Source organism: Chrysemys picta, chromosome 7, assembly GCF_011386835.1.
Source record: "Chrysemys picta bellii isolate R12L10 chromosome 7, ASM1138683v2, whole genome shotgun sequence".
Classification (NCBI taxonomy): Eukaryota; Metazoa; Chordata; order Testudines; family Emydidae; genus Chrysemys; species Chrysemys picta.
Window position 1 is genome coordinate 66,841,003 of NC_088797.1, and position 20,662 is coordinate 66,861,664.

At 41.2% G+C, this 20,662-nt stretch overlaps 1 protein-coding gene across 35 annotated transcripts in view; it reads right to left on the minus strand.

The window, feature by feature from the left end:
* KCNMA1 (potassium calcium-activated channel subfamily M alpha 1) overlaps nt 1-20,662 on the minus strand; it is an 873,581-nt gene that overhangs the window by 33,848 nt on the left and 819,071 nt on the right. For 20 of the 35 annotated variants that reach the window (XM_065551723.1, XM_065551720.1, XM_065551707.1 and 17 more), the window contains 2 exons: nt 3,489-3,602; nt 202-332 (listed from right to left, as the gene is read on the minus strand). In XM_065551723.1, the coding sequence (XP_065407795.1) occupies nt 202-332; nt 3,489-3,602 (245 nt within the window). Of the gene's footprint in view, nt 1-201; nt 333-2,723; nt 2,808-3,488; nt 3,603-20,662 lie in introns of all 35 variants that reach the window. The other 15 variants (XM_065551703.1, XM_065551701.1, XM_065551699.1 and 12 more) reach the window with 1 other exon arrangement.

The window sequence follows — 20,662 nt, forward strand, 5'->3', positions numbered from 1 at the left end:
ACGGACAACAGGAGTTATGCACTTAAATACCTTTGAGGGGAACTGGGGCTCAGTCCACATCCAAAGTCATGATGATGTATGAAGGTCTAAGGGAAGGTATCTTGTTCTTCAGGCTGCATGGTGGCAATGGAGCTGCTACACAGCATCAGTCTCCCATAGTCTGTCTGATGGGGAAGGGGGAGAAAGTTTTGATTTGCTTACAGCGCTCATGAGGGAGTCCAATACACTGACGGCGAATGCGGTTCCACATGCAAATGGCTGTGTAAGATACAATTCTGTGTCTGGGTCGTCGTCATCGTCTTGGTCCAAAAACTGAACGTTTGAATCATTTACTGAAAACAATAATACAAAAATATCATAATATGCTTCTTGGCCCACAGCATGTGACCTTACATACTACACAATCAGAAAGAAAAAGCAACGGCATGTGTCTGGAAACACAGACTTGTGACTTTGACATCACTTAAAATGAAATCAAAGTGGATGTGAAAATATGCACTTAAAAAATCTGTTGATCCTTATTTTGCTTGTATGAAAGGTGAATATCCCTGTGCCGTAAAAACGACCATCTTGGCACCACCTGCTCATTTGCCATGGTGCTGACATACATTTTCCATCCGTACAGGCAAGATACAATGGGTAGGGCTGCGCGGATATGCAGTGAACCGTTAATGTCAAGTCCACTTTGTGATATAAACCTTATCCACAAAAACACTGGTTCAACCCAAAGGCATCTGCTACTGTGATTCTTTTCTGATGGACCCGTGTTAATGCAATTGCAGCTCCAAAGAGGGAAGCTCCCCATTCAGCTTGCATCAAGCTTGTCGCACAAAAGCAATACATTGCAATTCTACTACTATCCTACAGTATGGTTTCAGCCACAGCCTCACCGCCCTAGCCATGAATTCTATTCCATGCAGTGTGAGGAAGTATCCACATCAGGTTGCTTTGCAGAAAAGACCAAACAAGGTAACATTTGACATTTAGATTCTCATTGAGTTCCCAGAGTTCATCTCCACCTCGCCCCCTGCCACTACACACAGCTTGATATAAATCTTATCAAGCAGATGATATTTATTAAGTCTTTTCTTTTCCATTTTAGGACTCCTCAGTCATAAAAGTGCAGACTGATCATTTGTGTCACCAAAGATGCTTTTGAAATTATTAAAAATTAAATGACAAATTACTTTCAATTCCCATCCAGGTCTGAGAAATTATCAGTTTTGCAGCATCTGATAGTGTGGATCTTGAATACTTTTATTGTCTCATAGTTATTGGAAATTCCCTGTATTTATTTTTTAGTAGACAAGGATGCTCCTAAAAAGCCAAATCCTAGTGCCATTGACTTCAATTGGATCACTCTCTATCTAGAAATATGCCTGCCATTCTGAACTATCATCTTGAGACAGTTACTTTTATTTGATCAGACTACCCATTATTCAACAGCTATCGTCTACTAGTATAATATTGCACTGTTCATGCAAGGGCCTCAAAGAGCTCTACAAGTATGAACAATGCCTATAATATAACAGCCCTGTGAAGAAGATAAGCATTATTATCCCCATTTTACAGATGGGTAAATTAAGGCACCAATTGGCTGTGACATAACCAAGGTCAAACTGAGTCAGTAGTAGAGTTGGGAATAGAACATACAATTCCTGATTCCTCATCCCCTGCCATAACCACTAAAAAGTAACATCTCTCAGAGCTATATACAGTCACAGGTTACATTATATGGTGTAGATGAATTTCATCCTGGTAAATAGCTCCATCTACACTATATCTTGCCCAGTGGCTGTCAATTTATTCTTGGGCTCCTAAGCAAAATATTGTTGAAAGCCTGTTGTACCATTTCAAAATTCACTTTTTGAAAAGACTGTGCCTTTGTTTAATTTGCTAGCTGAGGAGAGGAACTATAAACAGCAGTACTCTTTTTCTACTTTTATCTGGCAGACTTGTAAGACTAATACCTGACTTTGACACAGACTTTCTAACAGTACGTAGTGTCAGTTTCCAACTTACACCAAATCTTCTGTGAATTCTACAAGTGCAGTTTAAGCCTGAATATATCTTTATCTTCCTGATGCAAGTTAGCCTGCTATGATTTTTTTGAAAGGTCTCCTGGCTAGGTGGGGGTAGGTTTAAGAGCGCAGCACTGCACCACAGGAAATGCTAATCAAACCCTGCTCTGAGCCCCTTGTGAAATCTCATTTTATTGAGAGAGTGCAGCATAGAAGCTTTGCTGCTTTAGCTTCAGAGCCTGAGAAAAGGTCTACCCACAAAAAAAAAATAGAACAAACAACTTAAGGGAAGGTATGATATCGGGGTTTCTTTTTCAAAATCTTTTATTTCTTTTTTTACTTCCTGTGAGAGCTAAAGCATGTCAGTCAAATTGACAATAGACTGAACTAAAAAGAGGTGTGTGGGGGGGAGGTAGGCCAAAGAAAATGAATTGGTGAGAAGATGCTATGGAAACAGCCGGCAGGTCAGACCAGTGTGATCAAAGGTTTACTGATGCTGCGTGAAAAAGAAATCATTAAGAAAGGCCAGAACAAGACAGTCAATTTCTACTAAAACCACAAATAAAACCCATTCAAAGCAGTGCCATGAGGGTAGCCCCTCTGATACAGCCAGATAAATAAAGAAAAAGCTGATGATGGTAGGAACAACACCACCAACAACAAAAAAAGGACAGTGATGTGAAGGAAAAAGGCACTTCTTACCCAGTTCAGTTATCATTAGTATGTGGGTTCCACTGTTTTTTTCCTGACTGATTGAAACCAAAGGCAGAAGTTTGCCAGGCTTAGCTAATAAGTAAAGTATTTAGGGGTGGGGGAAAGAAAGTACAGAAAGAGAATAAAATAAGGGAGTAAGACAGGTAAGGCTCTAAAAAAAAATAAAACTGAAAAATAAAAAGGACAAAGGACCACAAATCAAGTTTGTATTTGCCATGAAAACTTCTGCACTTCACATCACAACAACTTGACAACATGAATATCCACAGCTAGAGTGGAAATCATACCCAGGTAACCAGTTGCCCCATTCTCAAGGGTAACAAGTGTCATGTCACTATGCAGTGATTATGCAATATTAAACAAGTTTTGGAGCATGAAGGGTTAACTAAGTAGCCTTTTAAATGCAGAAGGGAAGTCTGCTGGCATCTTACACAACTTTTCTTTTTTTTAAAAGAGATTGTCCCAAAGAACCATGCCTGCTTGGTACAATACATTAAGAACAACCTCTTGCCTAATGTAGTGTGTGTTCAAGAACACACAAGGTGAAAACACATAGGGAAGAACTAATTTAGTTATTTATCCAAGTAGAAAGTTTCCCCTAATGTTTCCTCAGCAAGAGTAAATCAAAACAGTTAACTGAAGAGTAAACGTGGTGTCCTTGGCTATGAAATAGGTAACTCTCCTGAGGCCTGTAAAAGGAGATGGAAAAATATATGGGAATGGACATGAAAGGAGTATTTTTGTTTTCCTTACCTAGCTCTGTTATAATAGGTATGTTGGCTCCTGTTGTGATTGAGGGTTGACGTAACAGACCATGGACTGGACTGTTGTCTGGAGATGACCTATCCATTCCTGGTGGCGTAAACCCTAAGGAAGGAATGTCAAACAGTTACAGGATGAACTTCAAGTAGCAAGGCAAACAGAAAAGAATGTAACAAGTCATTTCAGACTGATGCAAATGATGACAACAGATGTTAACATTGCATGAATCTCCTGTGGTAGATTATTGTTCAGAGTGCTACAGGTAGAAATCTGCTATAAACTATTTTACTTAACATTCAGCATTGCTGAAATACAGCCCCTCAAGCCTATCAATATTACAGGCATTTTATGCTATAAGACAGCTGGCAACAATTAAAGCCAACGCACTTCTGCTAAACTTGTGAAACAGCAGTTTTTACATCAAAACATGCTAAAACTTTCGGCACAAATGTGATCCTTGTTTAAAAAACTGGAAACAAAATCCAAAGCCATTAATATTTGAGGGTTTTTTTCTTGCTATCAGTATTTCAAAGAACACTAGTAATAAACATCCTTACTTAAGCCTCACACTGCATTCTAAGGCTTGTTAAATCACCATGTTTGCAGCTTTCAGGAGCTGATGGGTCTGATTCATAAGATTTAGGGGGGAGCTGCAAAGACCTTTGAAGGATTTAGTTACTTTAAGGAGTTTCCAAAAGCATTATGAAGCCCATAGAATTATTAATTTCCATGCTGATCTTGCAGAATCCTCATGGCTTCCATTCAGAGCCACCATGAGTCAGAAAGAGCAGGAAGCACTAGTGTGGAAGGAATGGGGAGCGAGACTGACATATGGCAGGTGGGCAGGAGAGAGGGGAAGGACATCTGGAGATAAACAGGAAGAGGTGCACACACTTGGGGAGAGGATGGCATAGAGAGAAAGTGCGGAAGAGCCACATGGGTGGTGAAGGGATGGTCTGGGGTGGAGCAAGGCCCTCTGTATGCAGCTTGCATGCTCCACCTGAGTCCCTGCAAGTTCTGCAGGAACACCTGTCACTGAACAGTTCGTAAACATAAAAAGGTAATATCCAGGCACATTATTTTGCTAAGCTGGAGTTACAATGTAAGTGCTGAATCTGTCAATGATTTAAGTAAACCAAAAAACTCTCACAAAAAGTTGGCCTGGAAATTAATTGATATGATATATACTTAAGTCTCCCAGCTTCGAAAAAAGTAGGAAAAATAGAAACATGCATTTAACATCACCATTGTTGCAGTTAGGCTCAAGGACTCCATTTCCTCCTGGCTATGGCAGTATTTTTTAAGCAGCTATTTGTCTATCCATGATGCCAAACTATTTTTGCATTATAAATTGTTGAAAAGCCATTAGACTTTGGGCAAATTCTGCCCAGACTAACTTTATGTCTGAGATCCACAGACAGATTTTTGACTTTTTGTCATTACTCGCCTGGACTAGATTTGAATCATCTAGATGCCACCAAGCCCCCGCCTCCCCCCACCCCCCCAGAGTCAAATTTATTCCTGGTGTAACTCCATTGCCTTCTCACAGCATACAAATTGGTCCACTCAGCTAAAGTCATTCATACATTCATCTGCTATTGACTCCAAAATGAGTTGATACCGTATTTCCATCTGCCCTGTCCTCAATTTTGGCAGTATAAATAAGTCATGAGCTATCATAAATTTATAGCACTTCAAAATGCGATGTCAGTCCCTTATGTGGATTTTTACCCCTTTCTTGGAAGTAATAATCACCACTATCAAACGAGCTTTAACTATTTTAAAATATTAAGTGCACTAATTTTGGCCCCTCAATTGTCCTCTCAGTCTAACACCAGTTTGGCACATGGGGAGGATCTCCAGTTCAGCTCTGTGCTCCTGAGTTAGCAGAGCTTGGGAGAGCTGTAGGAATTACTGCACTCACCCTCCTGGGAAGGGGGGATAGAACTCTGTTTTGTTCTGAAGCTACTTTGGCCTTTTGTCTAAGATCAAGTGTGGTGTCAATTTAACACACACTCTGATGCAACAAATATTGCTGAGAGACCATCCTACCCCTGCAGGGAAATGGATTTTCTACCGTAGGCCTTCTCCACTTCTAACTCTTGTGATCCTCCAGGAGACTCCAGCATGAACTGTCCCCTGCCATCTGGAAGAAAGCTCCCAGCAGCACAAGGCCTGTGAGGATGGGCTAAGTAAAAGCAGGGGTGAAAGTGAGCCGGTAGCAGGGCTGGCTCCAGGCACCAGCTTAACAAGCAGGTGCTTGGGGCGGCCAAGGGAGAGGGTCGGCACCTGCGGCAATTCGGGGGCGGCAGGTCCCTCACTCCCGCTAGGAGCGAAGAACCTGCCGCTGAACTGCCGCCGCCAATTGCGGCTTTTTTGTTGTTGTTTTGCTTGGGGCGGCAGAAATGCTGGAGCCGGCCCTGGCCGATAGGTACCGGTAAGAACACGCACCGGCCCATACCCAGAGAGAAAGGGCAGCGACGTTAAAGCGCTGCCATGGCAGTGCTTTAAGGACAGTCCTTTGCCGCGGCAGCACTTTAACGTCGGCGGGGGAGGGGGGTGCAGCAATGTTAAACCGCTGCCATGGCAAAGGGCCCTGCAGCACTTTAATGTCATTGCTCCCCCCTCCCCCACAGCCCCCCGTAGCCTCCGGCGGGCCGGGGTGGGGGTGGGGGAAAAGGAGCAGTTGCCCTGTGGCTCTGTGATTTAAAAGGGCGCAGCAGTGGCGTCCGGAGCCCTGGGCCCTTTACATCAACACGGGAGCCCCGGGCAGCGCGGGCCAGGCAGCCTGAAAGGGCTGGTTGGGGGATGCTGACCCCCAGCCCACCCCCTTCCGCCCAAGGCCCCGCCCCTTACGGGGGCCAGAGCGCCCCCCCCCCGGCCCATACCGGAAAGTGGCCTAACTTCAACCCTGTGTAAAAGGGAGGGAAAACTGTGGCGAGAGGCTCTGAATGGTGATGGGGAGGGGAGGCAAAATCATCTCAATGCCTTCCACAGATTTGAAAGGCACAAATTCCCACGTGGGAATTTAAGCACAGCAATACAATTCCAGTCATCAATGGTGATTCGGATAAAACAGATTTCTTCAAGGCAGGTGGAAGTGATGAGTATGCCACAGTATTTAGTTTTACTCAATGTACTACTTACTCATTGTATTGAAATCAGTTCTACTATGCCACCATGGAAAAAAGCAGATTGCATGCCCAATTGATTTCTGTGTGATAGTCTCTATCATGGCCAAATCCCATGTATGAGTAACAGCCATTCAAGAACTTTTATTGACACAATACCTCACCCACTCCGGGCTACATCACAGATCTATGCTGTGCTCTGACTCATACTGGCCTACCCAGACTTTTCCAAGGAGCCCTCTCAAGATTCAAAAGAGCTGGTAGATTAATTATGGATTGAGAGTCCTGTCTCAGGACTTTGCAAGGGGCAGGAGTGGTATTTCTGGAGACGTGGATGCTGGGATTGGGCTGCTGTCTGTTGTTGACTCCTCTGTTGGTGTTTTGTATACTTTCATGTTCTGCAGTAGGGGGCATGATGTGAGACATCAGCTCTTCAAAACACAAGTGGCGACAGACAATGAGAGAGCGCTGTATGTGCACTGAGGCAGCTGGGTCCACTGGAGAATTACAGCTCAGCGTGACTTGCAGCAAGTCGCCTAACCTCACACTGATTTGAGGGTAGAAAAGGCTAACCTTCTCCCCACAAGCCCTTGAGGCATTGGTGGTGGGCAGTGTTAGCATGAGACACCACTGTTCAGACCATCCTCAAAGGCTTCTTTTCTCTCTTTTCCCTAGAGGCTTTTCTTCCCAGTCCAACACTGTGTCTACTACAATTTTTCAATGAATCAGGCCCTTCAGATTGTATAACTAGTCAGTAGCTTCCTGCCAGCTCAGAGGAAAATGTAAAGACTCAGTGTAACATGCCTCTAAATGCATGACTCCCTCCACTCTCCCTAGAAGGCTATTTGTAGCCACCTCTCTCTAACCCCTCAAATATTTGTCTTCCTAGGATGGTGTTAGGAGATGGAAATAAAGGTGGCATTTCTGTTAGGCACAGACTGTCAGGAGCTCTGTAATTGCACATTGCACACACAGTGCATTCTGTATGAAATGCAGGAAGCATGTTAAAGGGATTTTGTTTTCTCCATGAATGAAAAATAATCCTGAACCTTAATATTTTTTCCTCGACGGTTTTGGAAGATGTGAGAAATATCCACAACTTTATTTCCCTGACAGTGCTTAATTTGAATTGGCTGTTTACACAACTAACAAATCTGGAATATTTTCAGCAAAAGAAAAATCAGAAAATGTAGGGATTTGGGGTCTGTATCTGTCTATCCACCAAATCCTTATCCCAACCTTTAGGACATGTCCTGTTTGCAGCCTGCCTCCCACCCATAACATAAATTTTAGATGCTGTCTATTTTTTTCCACCAAAAAAAAGTGAAGGAAAACTAAACTGTTTTATCAGAACTTTCATTTAAAGGCATGGAAAACTACAAGTGACAGCTGTGCCGATTCAGTGAATGTGATGTTTCTGAATTTCTTCAATTTGACAAGTAAACACCTTAAATCGGTAATGCTATATGCATAATACATGGCCTGTATTTTGACATCCATCATCAAATGCTGACTTGAGAAAATACAGGTTGTACGTCAAGGAATAGCACCCATAAAGCAGGGAGAAAATCAGGTCACAGGGTATTAGGAAAACTATTTTATTACAGAACCAGAAACAAGCTAAGGCACCAGATTTAAGATCCATTTTCGGCTGTGAAAAGATGCAATTTCTTTGGACAGAGCCTTCATTTAGAAATGACCTGCTTTCCTCACAGCCCCTTTTCACTTTCCTTATTGCATTTTCTCCTTCGGTTCTCCAAATCGTGTTCCATTGACATTCATAAACCCACTGAACCAGTGCAGGTGGTTATAGTGATCTTCCTAACTGCAGTGCCATACTTGTTCTACAAACACCACCAGGGGCCTGAGCTACAATTGCAGGATAGGGTGAAATTCACATTGCCCATGAGTACATGAAATCTGTGTGAGACAACGTAATTGCAGATGGAGAAGGATGAAATTCTCTTCCCCACAACTAGGAGGTATGGTGCTATTGTGCAACTAGTTTATGGCAGCTTCTACACCTAACTATGAACCAGCAGTAGCAGTCATCATAGCCTGCCTAGCTTATGCAGGGTTTGTGGCCACTGAATCAACAGTAGATGACCCAGTGGCTGTATTCCAACTACTCCTCAGTCTGCCCACAATCCATCACTACATATTCCTGGAGAGAGATCTTCCAGTGAGCAACTTACAGGAGGGTCCTTCCCCATGGGGCAATAAACATGCCCTTTCTGTTGGATTTATAGACCTGCTTGCAGAAGGTTTGCCAGAATTTGAATTCCACTGACTTCATTGGGTGAACACATGTCCAGGGGCACAATTTGGCCCTTTTAATTTATAACATGCTTTCCATTCAGAAGGATCACATAGTCCCTTACAAATTGATTTTACTAACTCTCCAGTCAAGTAATCATTTAATCCAGAACTGAGGTACAGTCAGTTCTAAGGTGGAATGCTGTAAGTGTTTAACAGCGCATGCTCTAATACATTTGTTAGTCTCTAAGGTGCCACAAGTACTCCTGTTCTTTTAACAGCGCACAGTAACACAACATGGTTTTTAAGATGAATGTTTATTTAACTGCAACTGCAGGTAAGCAGGATTCAGTTTTCCAAACTGAAATTTAACTAGATTGCCAGGGCTAAAGGCTATACTCTTGCTTGTCATTAAAATGCCAGGCATACCTATGGTGCTGATTAAAAAATAATACTCTAGTGAACGGTGCTTGGGATTTATGAGGTAATAGATTAAAGACTGCAGAAACGTAATTTTTTTTAAAAAAAGTTATAACTATTGAGAACTCTGAGAAGTAAAAAACAACAATCATATTTTGAATATAGATAATCAGCATGCAAGTGGTGAGCTTCTAAGCAGTGAATGGACAAGATACCATCAGTGGCGGATTAATAGTTTTGCCGCCCCTAGGCCGGGAAATAATTGCCGCCCCAACTCCACCCTTTCCCCACCCCCATTCCAACCCCCTCCCCAAAGTCCCCGCCCCAACTCTGCCCCCTCCCTTCCCCTATTGGATCCCTTCCCCAAATCCCCGCCTCTTCCCCCAGCGCACGGCGTTCCCCCTCGTCCCCCCTCCCTCCCTGCCCCGCGAAACAGCTGTTTCGCGGCGCAAGCGCTGGGAGGGGAGAGAAACAGGACGGGCTGCCGGCTTGCAGAGGAGGCGGAGGTGAGCTGGAGCAGGGGGGGGCGGGGTGCAGAGGGGAGTTTCCGCCCCTGCAAATTTGCCACTCTAGGCCTAGGCCTTGTCAGCCTAGGCAATAATACGGCGCTGAAGTCTGGAAGTCACTCAGTCAGGCCATCTCTACTTGAAGTGGTAGATACTACAAACACAGAAGTTTTACTTTATGTTTTTACTGTGGGACAGAACAGCGTCACATTTGGCTGTGAAGTTCATAGGCTCCAAGGAAGTCTTTTCACAGTTTACATTTACATAACATTGTCCTTTATGAGTTTCACTTTGAGTTTCAGGTTCAAACACACCAAAATTCAAAGCAAAACCCATCTGAAACTGCCCAAGTTTTGTCTGATTTTGGCTCAAAACCATGCAAAACCACACATAATATCCACCCGGAGCCATAGAGCAGGTCAGGTTTACCACAAGTTTACACAAAACATAAAACCACAGGAAGGGTTTAGATTTGCAGAGCTCCATTTGGAGATCTCTGTATGTTCTCTACTGCTCCCTTCCCCACACATTAATTTAACTAAGATGAGATGCAATCCTCTGATGTCTGCTAGGATAGGATTATTATTCCTGGAAATGGCAAACACGACCAATGTTCCCCCAGATGAAATTTCCACACACTGTGGCACTAAGCACAATTTTACTGAAATTATAATTCTTTTTGGTAAAAAGGAAACCAAGTGAAAGTTCACTTGTTGACTTTCTCATCCAGATTTTTCAATGCTACAGCAATTTTTGAAAGGAGCTGATCACAGTTTTGTCTAGGTCACTGAATTTCTTTGCCCTAGAATGTTTTTTTTTTACTTGATAATTCCTAATACACAATACAGTATGTGCATTGGCATACAAAAATATACTTTGAGAGTCCTAATCAGTGTCTTCTTATTAGTGTCATCTTATTCGGTCTCTAATGTCTAAGATAATAAGCAAACACTTTTGCAATAATAAAACCTGGAAATACAATTGTTTTAATCAGTCTCTGCATTGCATGAAGAGCAAAACGGCAGGAACCCATGAAGTCATAAGGAGGGGAATGATGCTTATATTGCTTGTACCCTTCCATCGCGCAGCTGCATCCCCGCCATGTCTTTTACAAGTACAGCAAATCTCTTATGGAAATCTGCAGACAGACTGGGAGACACATCTTGTGAGGCAAAGTTATTTGTAAAGTGCACTGAATATCTCTAATGTAAGGCACCACAGAAATGCAAATATTTTTATAATGCAGAGGGAGGATTGTAAGATTGCTGGTGCAAGCAGGCCACAAGAAAGATGAAAGACTAGGCCGTTTCCAAACTATAGCACAGTCTGGATCACATCTTAATAGAAAGATTGGCTAGTGGCTATTTCCCCCTCCCATTTGCAATCCCATGATGAGGTAATACCCCACTGCCAACTACAGATCTTGCCTTCATGGAAAAGCACAGTATTTAGGTAGTTGCACAGTCTTAGATGCACTATTGATGTTACACTTTTTGAAGAAAGTTAATTGCACTATTGCCTTTTCATGTAATTCCTTTCCAGTCTGTTCTGTTCCCCTTTCTACTACCCTGTACCTGCTTCTCTAACACTGTGCTCCCTTTCTCCTCCTGGCCTTTTCTCTCTTGTTAGGGTCTGCTTTCTAGTGGATGCATTCCCTGTGGACAGCTCCTATTTCCTCACCACCCATGTGCCAGTGACGCTGGATTGGCACCAGCTGTTTTTACACACACCCAGGTTCTTTTTTGCCATGAAGAACCCCAAGAGCTGTAGAAGTAGCTGGAAACAAGGAGGTCAGCCAGTACCACATGGCCATTCAAACTTTCCTTGGACCAGCAGCAAATGCAGTAATTCAAAATCCTATATATGCCACGTGGTTGTTGATTTAACATCACTGTGAGAAAATTAGAATCCCTCACTTTTTTCCTATATAAATTCTCAACCTTAATGTTGAATCTGTAGTTTTTTCTCTCACTCCCCTTTTAACATATATTGGGTTTCTAGAGATTGGGGTCCATTGCATGTGGGCTGTGAACACTGTTATTTTAGTTTTTACTGGGTTTAAAGTTAGAAGCATTTATTTAAGTGCAGAAATTTGCAGCTATATTGCTTATGGACCAACTCCACCCTGCTTTACTCACATACGTAATTCTGTCACATTAGCTTTGGTGTTGGAAACCAGTGTGCTATGTTAAACTAGTCAAATAAATTAGGCCATATCAGCAGGTTTGCAGAGACAGGTATTCAATAAGAAGTTGTAAAATAGAAAGCTCCCAGTTAAAAATGACCTATAAATACATGTTCAGGAAACATCCTACATTACATTATGTACCAGAGAAAGTAAATGTCTCCTTAGTGAAAAAGAGGGGCAAAGCCAGATGTGATAGCAAGCTAAGATCAATAAAAATATTTTGATAAATAAATGTAACTGCTATTTCACTTATGATTGGCAACTGCTGAAACATAAATTATACAAATTTCCCATAGCTGCTTATGGGAAAATTATGCAGATTAGCATTTGATTAGGCTTATATCATGAGACTCAATTTGGACTTTTAATCTATTAAGCTCCAATAAATGAGGAATCTGAATAGCTCCCCTGAGCAGCAACAGTAATAACCACAGCAGTCATTTTTTGCAACATGTGTTCCAACAATTTCCTTAGCAGATGAAATTAAGAAAACTCCACGTCTCTGAGTACAATTACTTTGTAACTTCTGCAAAAATTTCAGGTGTATGCAATTGGGAAATGGATTCATACAAAGTGCTTAAACAGACATTTTGTGAACATCAACATCTGTCATTTTATGCTAGCAATATTGTTTTCCTATCAATTTGGACTTATTTATGGTTGACTTCTTGGTCTGCATGGGTGAAATAGCAGACTTGGAAATTACTAGAGGCAGAACTAAGCTGGAATCCTAGAGTAAAACCCTATTATGTGCCATATTTGATGGGTCGGAACCAAAATCCCAGATCCAAGCCTGTTCAGATTTTGGGACAGTTTGGATTCAGAGCAAGATAACTTCTAATATGTACTCCAACTATTCTCCATAGGGTTCCTGGCACACTTACTATAATCTATATACAGGGTTCCAAAAATTCTCCAACCTGCAGTTGTATTATAAAACTGCCAGCAAATGTTCCCTACCAAACAGTGCATAGCACCAATATTTCCGTTCTGTCGGAGATTACGCCGAGCGTCTAAATTGTTCTTTGCTTTGTACCTATGTCTCAGCCAAACACTGTGACCAAGTTTTGGTAGACAAGATATGCAAGCACATAGTCAAGTGCCAGTCAAGAATTTTTGGACCATGAGATAAAAGGCCCAGCTTGAAACACCCAAAGATTGTTCCCTAAAGCTAAGTGATTATACAAAAGGACATGGATTTAGTGATGTGCTTTTGTGTAGGAGTATTTGTAAAGGAAGGCACAATGATGCAGTATTTATCCCCTTCACTTTAGCTTTCAGTGTAGTGGTTGGCCTAAAACAAAGATTTTACACAAAGCCAGAATTCCTACAGACCTGCTGTCATAGTTTAGAGAAATACATCCCATGGCCTTTTCCACTCAGATACCGGCTTACATAACACAAAGGCTTCAGAACATCTGTGCTGACTAGGGCATTTAACATTATGTTATTTATGTGAAAACTAATGCTAAGGCTTTCTGAGCTATGTCAATGATACAATCCCAATACTTTAACATAGTGCTAGCACAGAATATTTTCACATAGCCTATGATAAATCAGGTGGATGTACTGCAGACAGGAACGAGGAAGGATGGGGGAATTTATTTGTTGTCCTCTTTAAACTAAAAACGTCTTGCTTAAGAATGTAGGTGTGACTCTAAGAGCCCCTCAATGCCCACTGGAAACAGATCAGCAACTCCTAGTATGCCTAAGAAACTCACTACACTTAACAATGCTGTCATGGTCTTTGCCATGGGTAAAGAACATTGTATAAGGTATCATATGAAAATTCATATCAGTCATCATAATCATTGTGAGATGTCTATATGGGTAACAATTAAAAAGTTGTATGCACATACTAAAAATATGCTCAAACCATGAAACCAGGCAGGGCTGGTAAACAAGTTTGCCCCAGCCAAAGGAATGTTGATTTGCCTGTCTGCTTAGGTCTCAAATGTAATTGGAGCAGGGTAGGCCAAAGACAATGGAAATTACCCTTGCAGCTGAAGTCAACAATAAAAGAAAATTAATAAGAGGATGAGAAAAGGGGAACAAACAGCAAGAATACCTTTGAAGAGTTACTGGACTGTAAGAAGGGGGTGGGGAGAAGACATTGTGGTTATCCAACACTGACGGAACAAAGAGATCAGCAGCACCTTTTGTAACATGAATGGAGGATGTCCAGCCATGTGGGTTGGTGACTTTAGGTGAGAAACTGCCTTAGACAGGGATTGTAACCTGGTAAGTTCTGGTCACTAGAAGCATGTTATAGTTTTGTTTTATTTGTAACCATTTTCTGTTTCTACTATCTTCACTTAGTATCACTTAAATCTCTATTCTGTTTAATAAACTTATTCTTGGTTTTACCATAAGTTCTTCCCAGTGCAATACATTAAAGTGTGAATCCTCAGCTGATCTAATAGGCTGTATGACAGTGTATTCTGTCTCTGTGGAGACAGCGGATTTGGCAATTTCTTTGCATGTCCAGTGACAGGGGCTGTGTACTGCAGAGGAACCCTTTTCAAGAAGGTTCAGGGATTGGACAGCACCTGAAGTTAACCTGCAAGGCTAGTAGAGGTTTTCAGGAGATTCTTAGGGAAGCTAACAGACTGGAGCATTGGGGATCAGAGATTAGCTCCAACAAGTCTCTCTCTCTCGCTAAGGCAGGGGGTAAGTTGACTCATAGCCTTGAACTCCCTGAGGAAGCATTGCAGGAGGCACCACCACATGGAAAATCAGTGCTTTTGTGAAAACTTTAATTTGGTCATGGAAGAGCACCCAACTTACACAATTTGGAATGGATGTAACGAGAGTCAGGGAATATTTTCACAATATCTGACACAAGGTGCATTCCAAAGGCAAATATATTTGCACTTCCAAAGTATTTTTATAACCTCCATGTATAAAAGCTCGCTCTGTCAAAGATAATATAGCAGTATACAGTCAAGAAGTGATCTCCATGAAAAGAAATTATGCCCATCCTCTACTACAGAAGTGCACACTTTTGACTAAATCCTCATATTTGCTCTAACCTTGTCCTGTATTGTTCAGCCCAATATATTATCTCTGTACATTGGATCATATTCCACAGTTCTGGAAAACTCCAGTCTCAATACCAAATATAAAATTGATGTTAGCTACAGTAACTGTTGATTATTACTGACTGCAACATAGAAATAGCACATAAAGCAGGTTTTTTTTAAAGCTTAAAGTCTAAAATGTGACTATGAAGATTCTACAGTTATGCCCTCTGTGGGCAGCTGGGCATATACTAGAGTAGCCTTAAGGGTGATCTAATCTACACTGGCCCTAGAATCAGGGAGTAAGAAGGATACCATCTCCAAGGAGCAGCCAGACCATAAAATAGTATTCACAGATGGCATTATTTGCTGGCTTTAGCATCTGTTTCCCTCATTCAGTGGCTCAAAGCATTCAAGAATCGGGCCCAATGTTTCTAACAGCTTGTGTTGCAAACTCCACACTAGATCTGAAAATCAAGCAGTGTTCTTTCTGCGTCAGACAATCTTAATGAACATCCTACAACCACAGCATAGCTACAATTTTGCTCATGATGTAAAATCAGAAGTGAATTCAGTATTAAAGTAATCCGTAATTATTTATATTATGATAGCCCCCAAAGGCCCAACTGGAATTCTGGCCCTACACTTCTGATAGCAGACAGATTTAGCTTAGATTTACTCCTCCCACTATTGAGATGCTGCAGTTGTGGGACTAATGTCAGGGAGAAAGCCAGGAGGCTCTATCATTTCATACCCAGACTATACCCATATCTCAGTGATGTTTGCCCTAGGATAACACACCAGTTTACCTAGACTACTGTTGGAACTTGTTTATTTTATAAATTCCTGACATCTCAATGTTAAATTGGAAATTTCAAGGTACAGAACATAACCGTAGCCATGACAACAAAATTTCAGCTCTATTTTATAAGGAGATTGGAAAAAAATGCACTACATAAATTCTCTCCTAGGACATTTGTGACATTTGCTTCCCATCAGAGGCATGCCTTTTACATGGACATATTATTTGGAATACGGATCTATGTAGTCTGGTGATGGATCTGCTGTGATGAAGAATAATAGCTATTATTGAGCAAGTGTAATTTCTTGTATTGTACTTTGCAGACGATGGTTTATCATCAATTATTTGGTGCAGTGACGACACTGAACTGCTCTAGTGAAATTGTTCAAGGTCACTCATCCATATATGTATTATCTCTGCAAGTGCTAACAGTTGTCAAAACTCGTTTCTGTCAATATATTGAGATGACATGTTACATCGGGAACTGATATGTCTGCTAAGAACATATCACTTTTGCAAAGTAACTTTTCTGACTATAACCATAACTTTATGATTAAATCTAATTTAGCAGTTAAAACTTTCAACCTTATGCTTGATCACACATGGAGTAAATGATAGCTATGATACACTGGGCCAAATTCTGGTTTCCATTACACATATCAATGGAGTTGCACCAGTGTAAGTGAATGCAAAATTTGCTCAGTTATAACGAGACAAAGAGAAAAGCATAACACTTAAGCCTGTAATAGAATGTCTACTAATAAAGTAAACAGGAGACCTCATATTGCTAAATTCACACTATTTTGGTTTCCATTATGTTAATTTTTCCCATCTTCACTGAACATTAATCACAGAAATTCATGTAGCTCATGAAAACGATAGAGTGACTGAAATTATAAAGAGTCTGGTGGCACCTTAAAGACTAACAGATTTATTTGGGCATAAGCTTTCGTGGGTAAAAACCTCACTTCTTCATAAGCTTTCGTGGGTAAAAACCTCACTTCTTCAGATGCATAGCATCTGAAGAAGTGAGGTTTTTACCCACGAAAGCTTATGCCCAAATAAATCTGTTAGTCTTTAAGGTGCCACCAGACTCCTTGTTGTTTTTGTAGATACAGACTAACACGGCTACCCCCTGATACTTGAAATTATGAAGAGTTTCCTAATATCTTTATGGGTTGGGTTTCTTAGCATCTGTCATACAGTTCAAATGACTTTTTACATTTAAAAAGTGCATGCAAAAATGTCTCCGCATCAGCTCCCCAATTGTTTCACGTATATGGGATCCATTGTCTGGCAATACCGAAAGAAGGAGAGGAGACATTTGACATGGGTTTAATTAGGCCGCATCTTTATTATTAGATATCTGGGACTACCTGGCAGATAAAAGTGTACAGTGCAGGTAACCCCATGTTTATTCTGTAATTATCCAGGGGGCTTTTACCAGCTCCCCCTCTTTTTTCATCCAGGTCTCTCCTGCAAATTTATTGCTGGCACCTTACCATCCACCCCACTCATAGGAGGGTAAAAGTGGGCTATAAGAATGGGGGGTTGGCTCCATGCCGTACCAATCATAGAAGTCCCCAACCACCCCCCATTTGTTCCTTTAGTTCCTTTTAAAAGCCTTTTAAAGTCCTTTTCCATCCATTTATTCAGTCACTGTATACCTTTCCTATGGAGTACCTGCACTGGACATCTGCCACAAGGAGGTGCCAACAATTAGCTTGGCTGCCTCCTCCCTAAACCCAGTCAGGTTCCCAGACATTTTTTACTGCCCCCTTTTATATTGGCCAAAACAAATGAGCTCCAAGCTTTACAGGGAACCCCATTGCCAAATACCGTCCCCCTCTCTCCCTTTCCCCCCCCTCCCCCGCTTAAAAGTGTAGGGCATTCAATAACCAATGTAGTAGAAATCAAACTGGTAAATGACAACAACAAAAAAAGCCATACTATATTCTTAATGTAGTGAAAATTAACTGACAGCAATAAAATATTTGCCAGGGTATCAAGCACAATAACATCATATTGAAAACACTTTCCCAACAAGCAATTTTTGAATTTATTATAAAAGTATCGGCTATCACTTATGCGTCTAAATACTAACATAGAGTTTAAAAATGTACACCAGCATAATCTCTATAAAGCTTTAAACTACACATATTCACATATGTATCTATTATTATTTATAGCACCTAATGTGTTAACTGGAGAGGAAAATGGATAGCTAAATGTGCGTTAGCTTGCTTGTTTTACTTACAGTAATGACAAATGCAAGTGGAGACATTTGTCTTTTAAAGTAGGGATTTCTAATGTTTCTGAATTTCATTGTCCATATTCCCTTTATTTGATACAACTATAAGGATAAAATTTAGAGATGGGCTGGATCTGCAAAATTCCGATCCAAATGGGATTTTCATGTGTTAGGAGAAATTTCAGGAGTGTTTGGATTTGGAATTTTGGAATGGCCTGTTTGAGAAAGAGGGTAAAATATAAAATTTAGAAACCAAAGCTCTGCACTGGGATTTTGGCTCATGCTTAGTCTAGTCATACTGTACTAATATGTAAGTTACTACCATAAATCAAAGGGCAAGGATGGCTGCCATAAAACCCACATTACTCCTGGAAATCTAGGTTGGATGCATGATGGAGGCCATATAAATAAATGCAGACTTATTGTTTTCCTGCGGATTTTTCTGTTTTTCTATCATTTAAGCTTTCATTTCAAAGCCTAATTACTTGTAAAGATAGCTGTAACTTGTAGCCCAGGAATGTAAAAGGTATCATGGAGTTAGTCTGGCTGAATGGAATTGGATTTTTGATAGGGCAAACGTAGAATTATTATCTGGTGCCTGAAGGAATGAGATTTCTCCAGCATCTTGATTATATCTCTAACCATTTGCATTCCCACCCTGGAGTTTCAGAGTTGGCTGGACTGGGCAGGCAAAGACCTTTGGAGTTTTGCCATGGACTTTAGTGGGGTAAGGATTTCACTCTTTGTCTTCACACCATGCATATTGTTGCCACTATACAAATAATTATAAACATATATAAGTGTGTCGGTGTGTATACCATACACAGCTGTAAATAGCTATTTTAATTATGTAAGATGAAGACTTGTGCCCAGAGTGTCAAATTAAATAATTATACATATTTGTGTTCATATATCTATATAGAAAATTACAATTAAGATTACACTAAGATTTTATTTTAACTATTTTTTCACATTTTTCATTTAAACAAACAAACAAACCAAACCAACCATCCTTAGACCACAGCTCACAAATTTCTCTCTCTCACTCTCTTTTTAAGTTTGAGAAAATTCCTCCAGACATTTTTGAATTTTTGGAGGGTGAAAAAATATAAAACAAAATCCAACACTTTTACAGCATATTATTGGCATAACTCAAACACAGCTGAAGAAAAAAGTAAATCCCAAATTTAATCTAGCTAATCATCCATCCCACATGCAAAACATATGTTAAGGCACATATCAGTGCTTTGAGGGCATATTACCTTTCAAGAATTTGGGAGTTTAAAAAAAAAAAAAGAAAAAAAAAAGAAAAGAGAAGTCCTTACATGTTAGAAAGCTGGGGAATTCAGAGTTAAGGCTGCACTTCTCAAACAAGCCAGCCAAACCACCTTAAACTCTATCTTCAGAGATATGTAAGCCTTTATGTTTCCCCCTTTGCAGATAGCGTATTGGGAAATGTGCACCACAAGATAGTTTAAAACATTTGTTTCATACATGGTGTTCATAGCTCCAATACCAAACGTGTTGCTTTGTCACCACATTAACATTTGTTCCATTCCTGTAAGTGCATAATTCTGTGATCTGGGCACATGTGATTTGGAAGCATACTAGCTCTGTGTCTTGTGAAACTTAGGCCTGGTCTATCCTTAAAAGTTAGGCTGACATAGCTACAGTGCTCAGAGGTGTGAAAAATTCACACCCCTCAGCGCCATAGGTATGCTGACCCAATCCCTGGGTGTGAAGACGGACATAAAATGGCACAAACATTCTATGATTAGAATGAAGGCATTCTGGGTTTTGTGTTCATTGATCACATCAAACATGGCCAGATAAGGGAGTGAGAATTTCTGATTTTTGAACTGCTTCACTCTGGGGTAGAGAAAAAGGGTATTTGGGGAGCCTCGTTTGAAAAGTGCAATCTTAACTTTGCTTTTTCTGGGCAAGGCTGCTGTTTTAAACTCTAACGTTTTTGAGTAGTAATAAGCACTCAAATTAATGATCTGTGCCTGCAATTTAATTGCTCCTTAATGGAGTTCTTTGGTGTTGGAATTCCCTTGGGACTAGGGAGTGAAGGAAGCAGGGCCGGCTCCAGGCACCAGCTTAACAAGCAAGTGCTTGGGGCGGCCAAGGGAGAGGGGCGGCACATGTGGCAATTCGGGGGCGGCAGGTCCCTCACTCCCTCTAGGAGCGAAGGCCCTGCCGCTGAACTGCCGCCGCCGATCATGTTTTTTTTTTCCAATTGCCACCGCCGATCGCGATCGCAGCTTTTTTTTTTTTTTCTGCTTGGGGCGGCAGAAACGCTGGAGCCGGCCCTGGAAGGAAGCTTGGCAAGGGATGGACATGGAGCCTTCTTGTCCCTTCTGAAGTGGGTGGGAGGAAAGGCTCGCTAATGCACATCTCTTGCAGACCTATCAACCCCCTGCCTAATTCTGAGAGACTTGTGAGGTGTCTTACAATCTCTCCAATCATTTGGTTTGTAGAAGACCTCCAACCCCCTTGCCCTTGTAGATCTTTAAGTTTGGGTCCCCATGCTAGCCCCAGGATATTGGGAGGGGGTATGTGGGAGAGTGGGGAAGGGGGGTTGAGAAGCA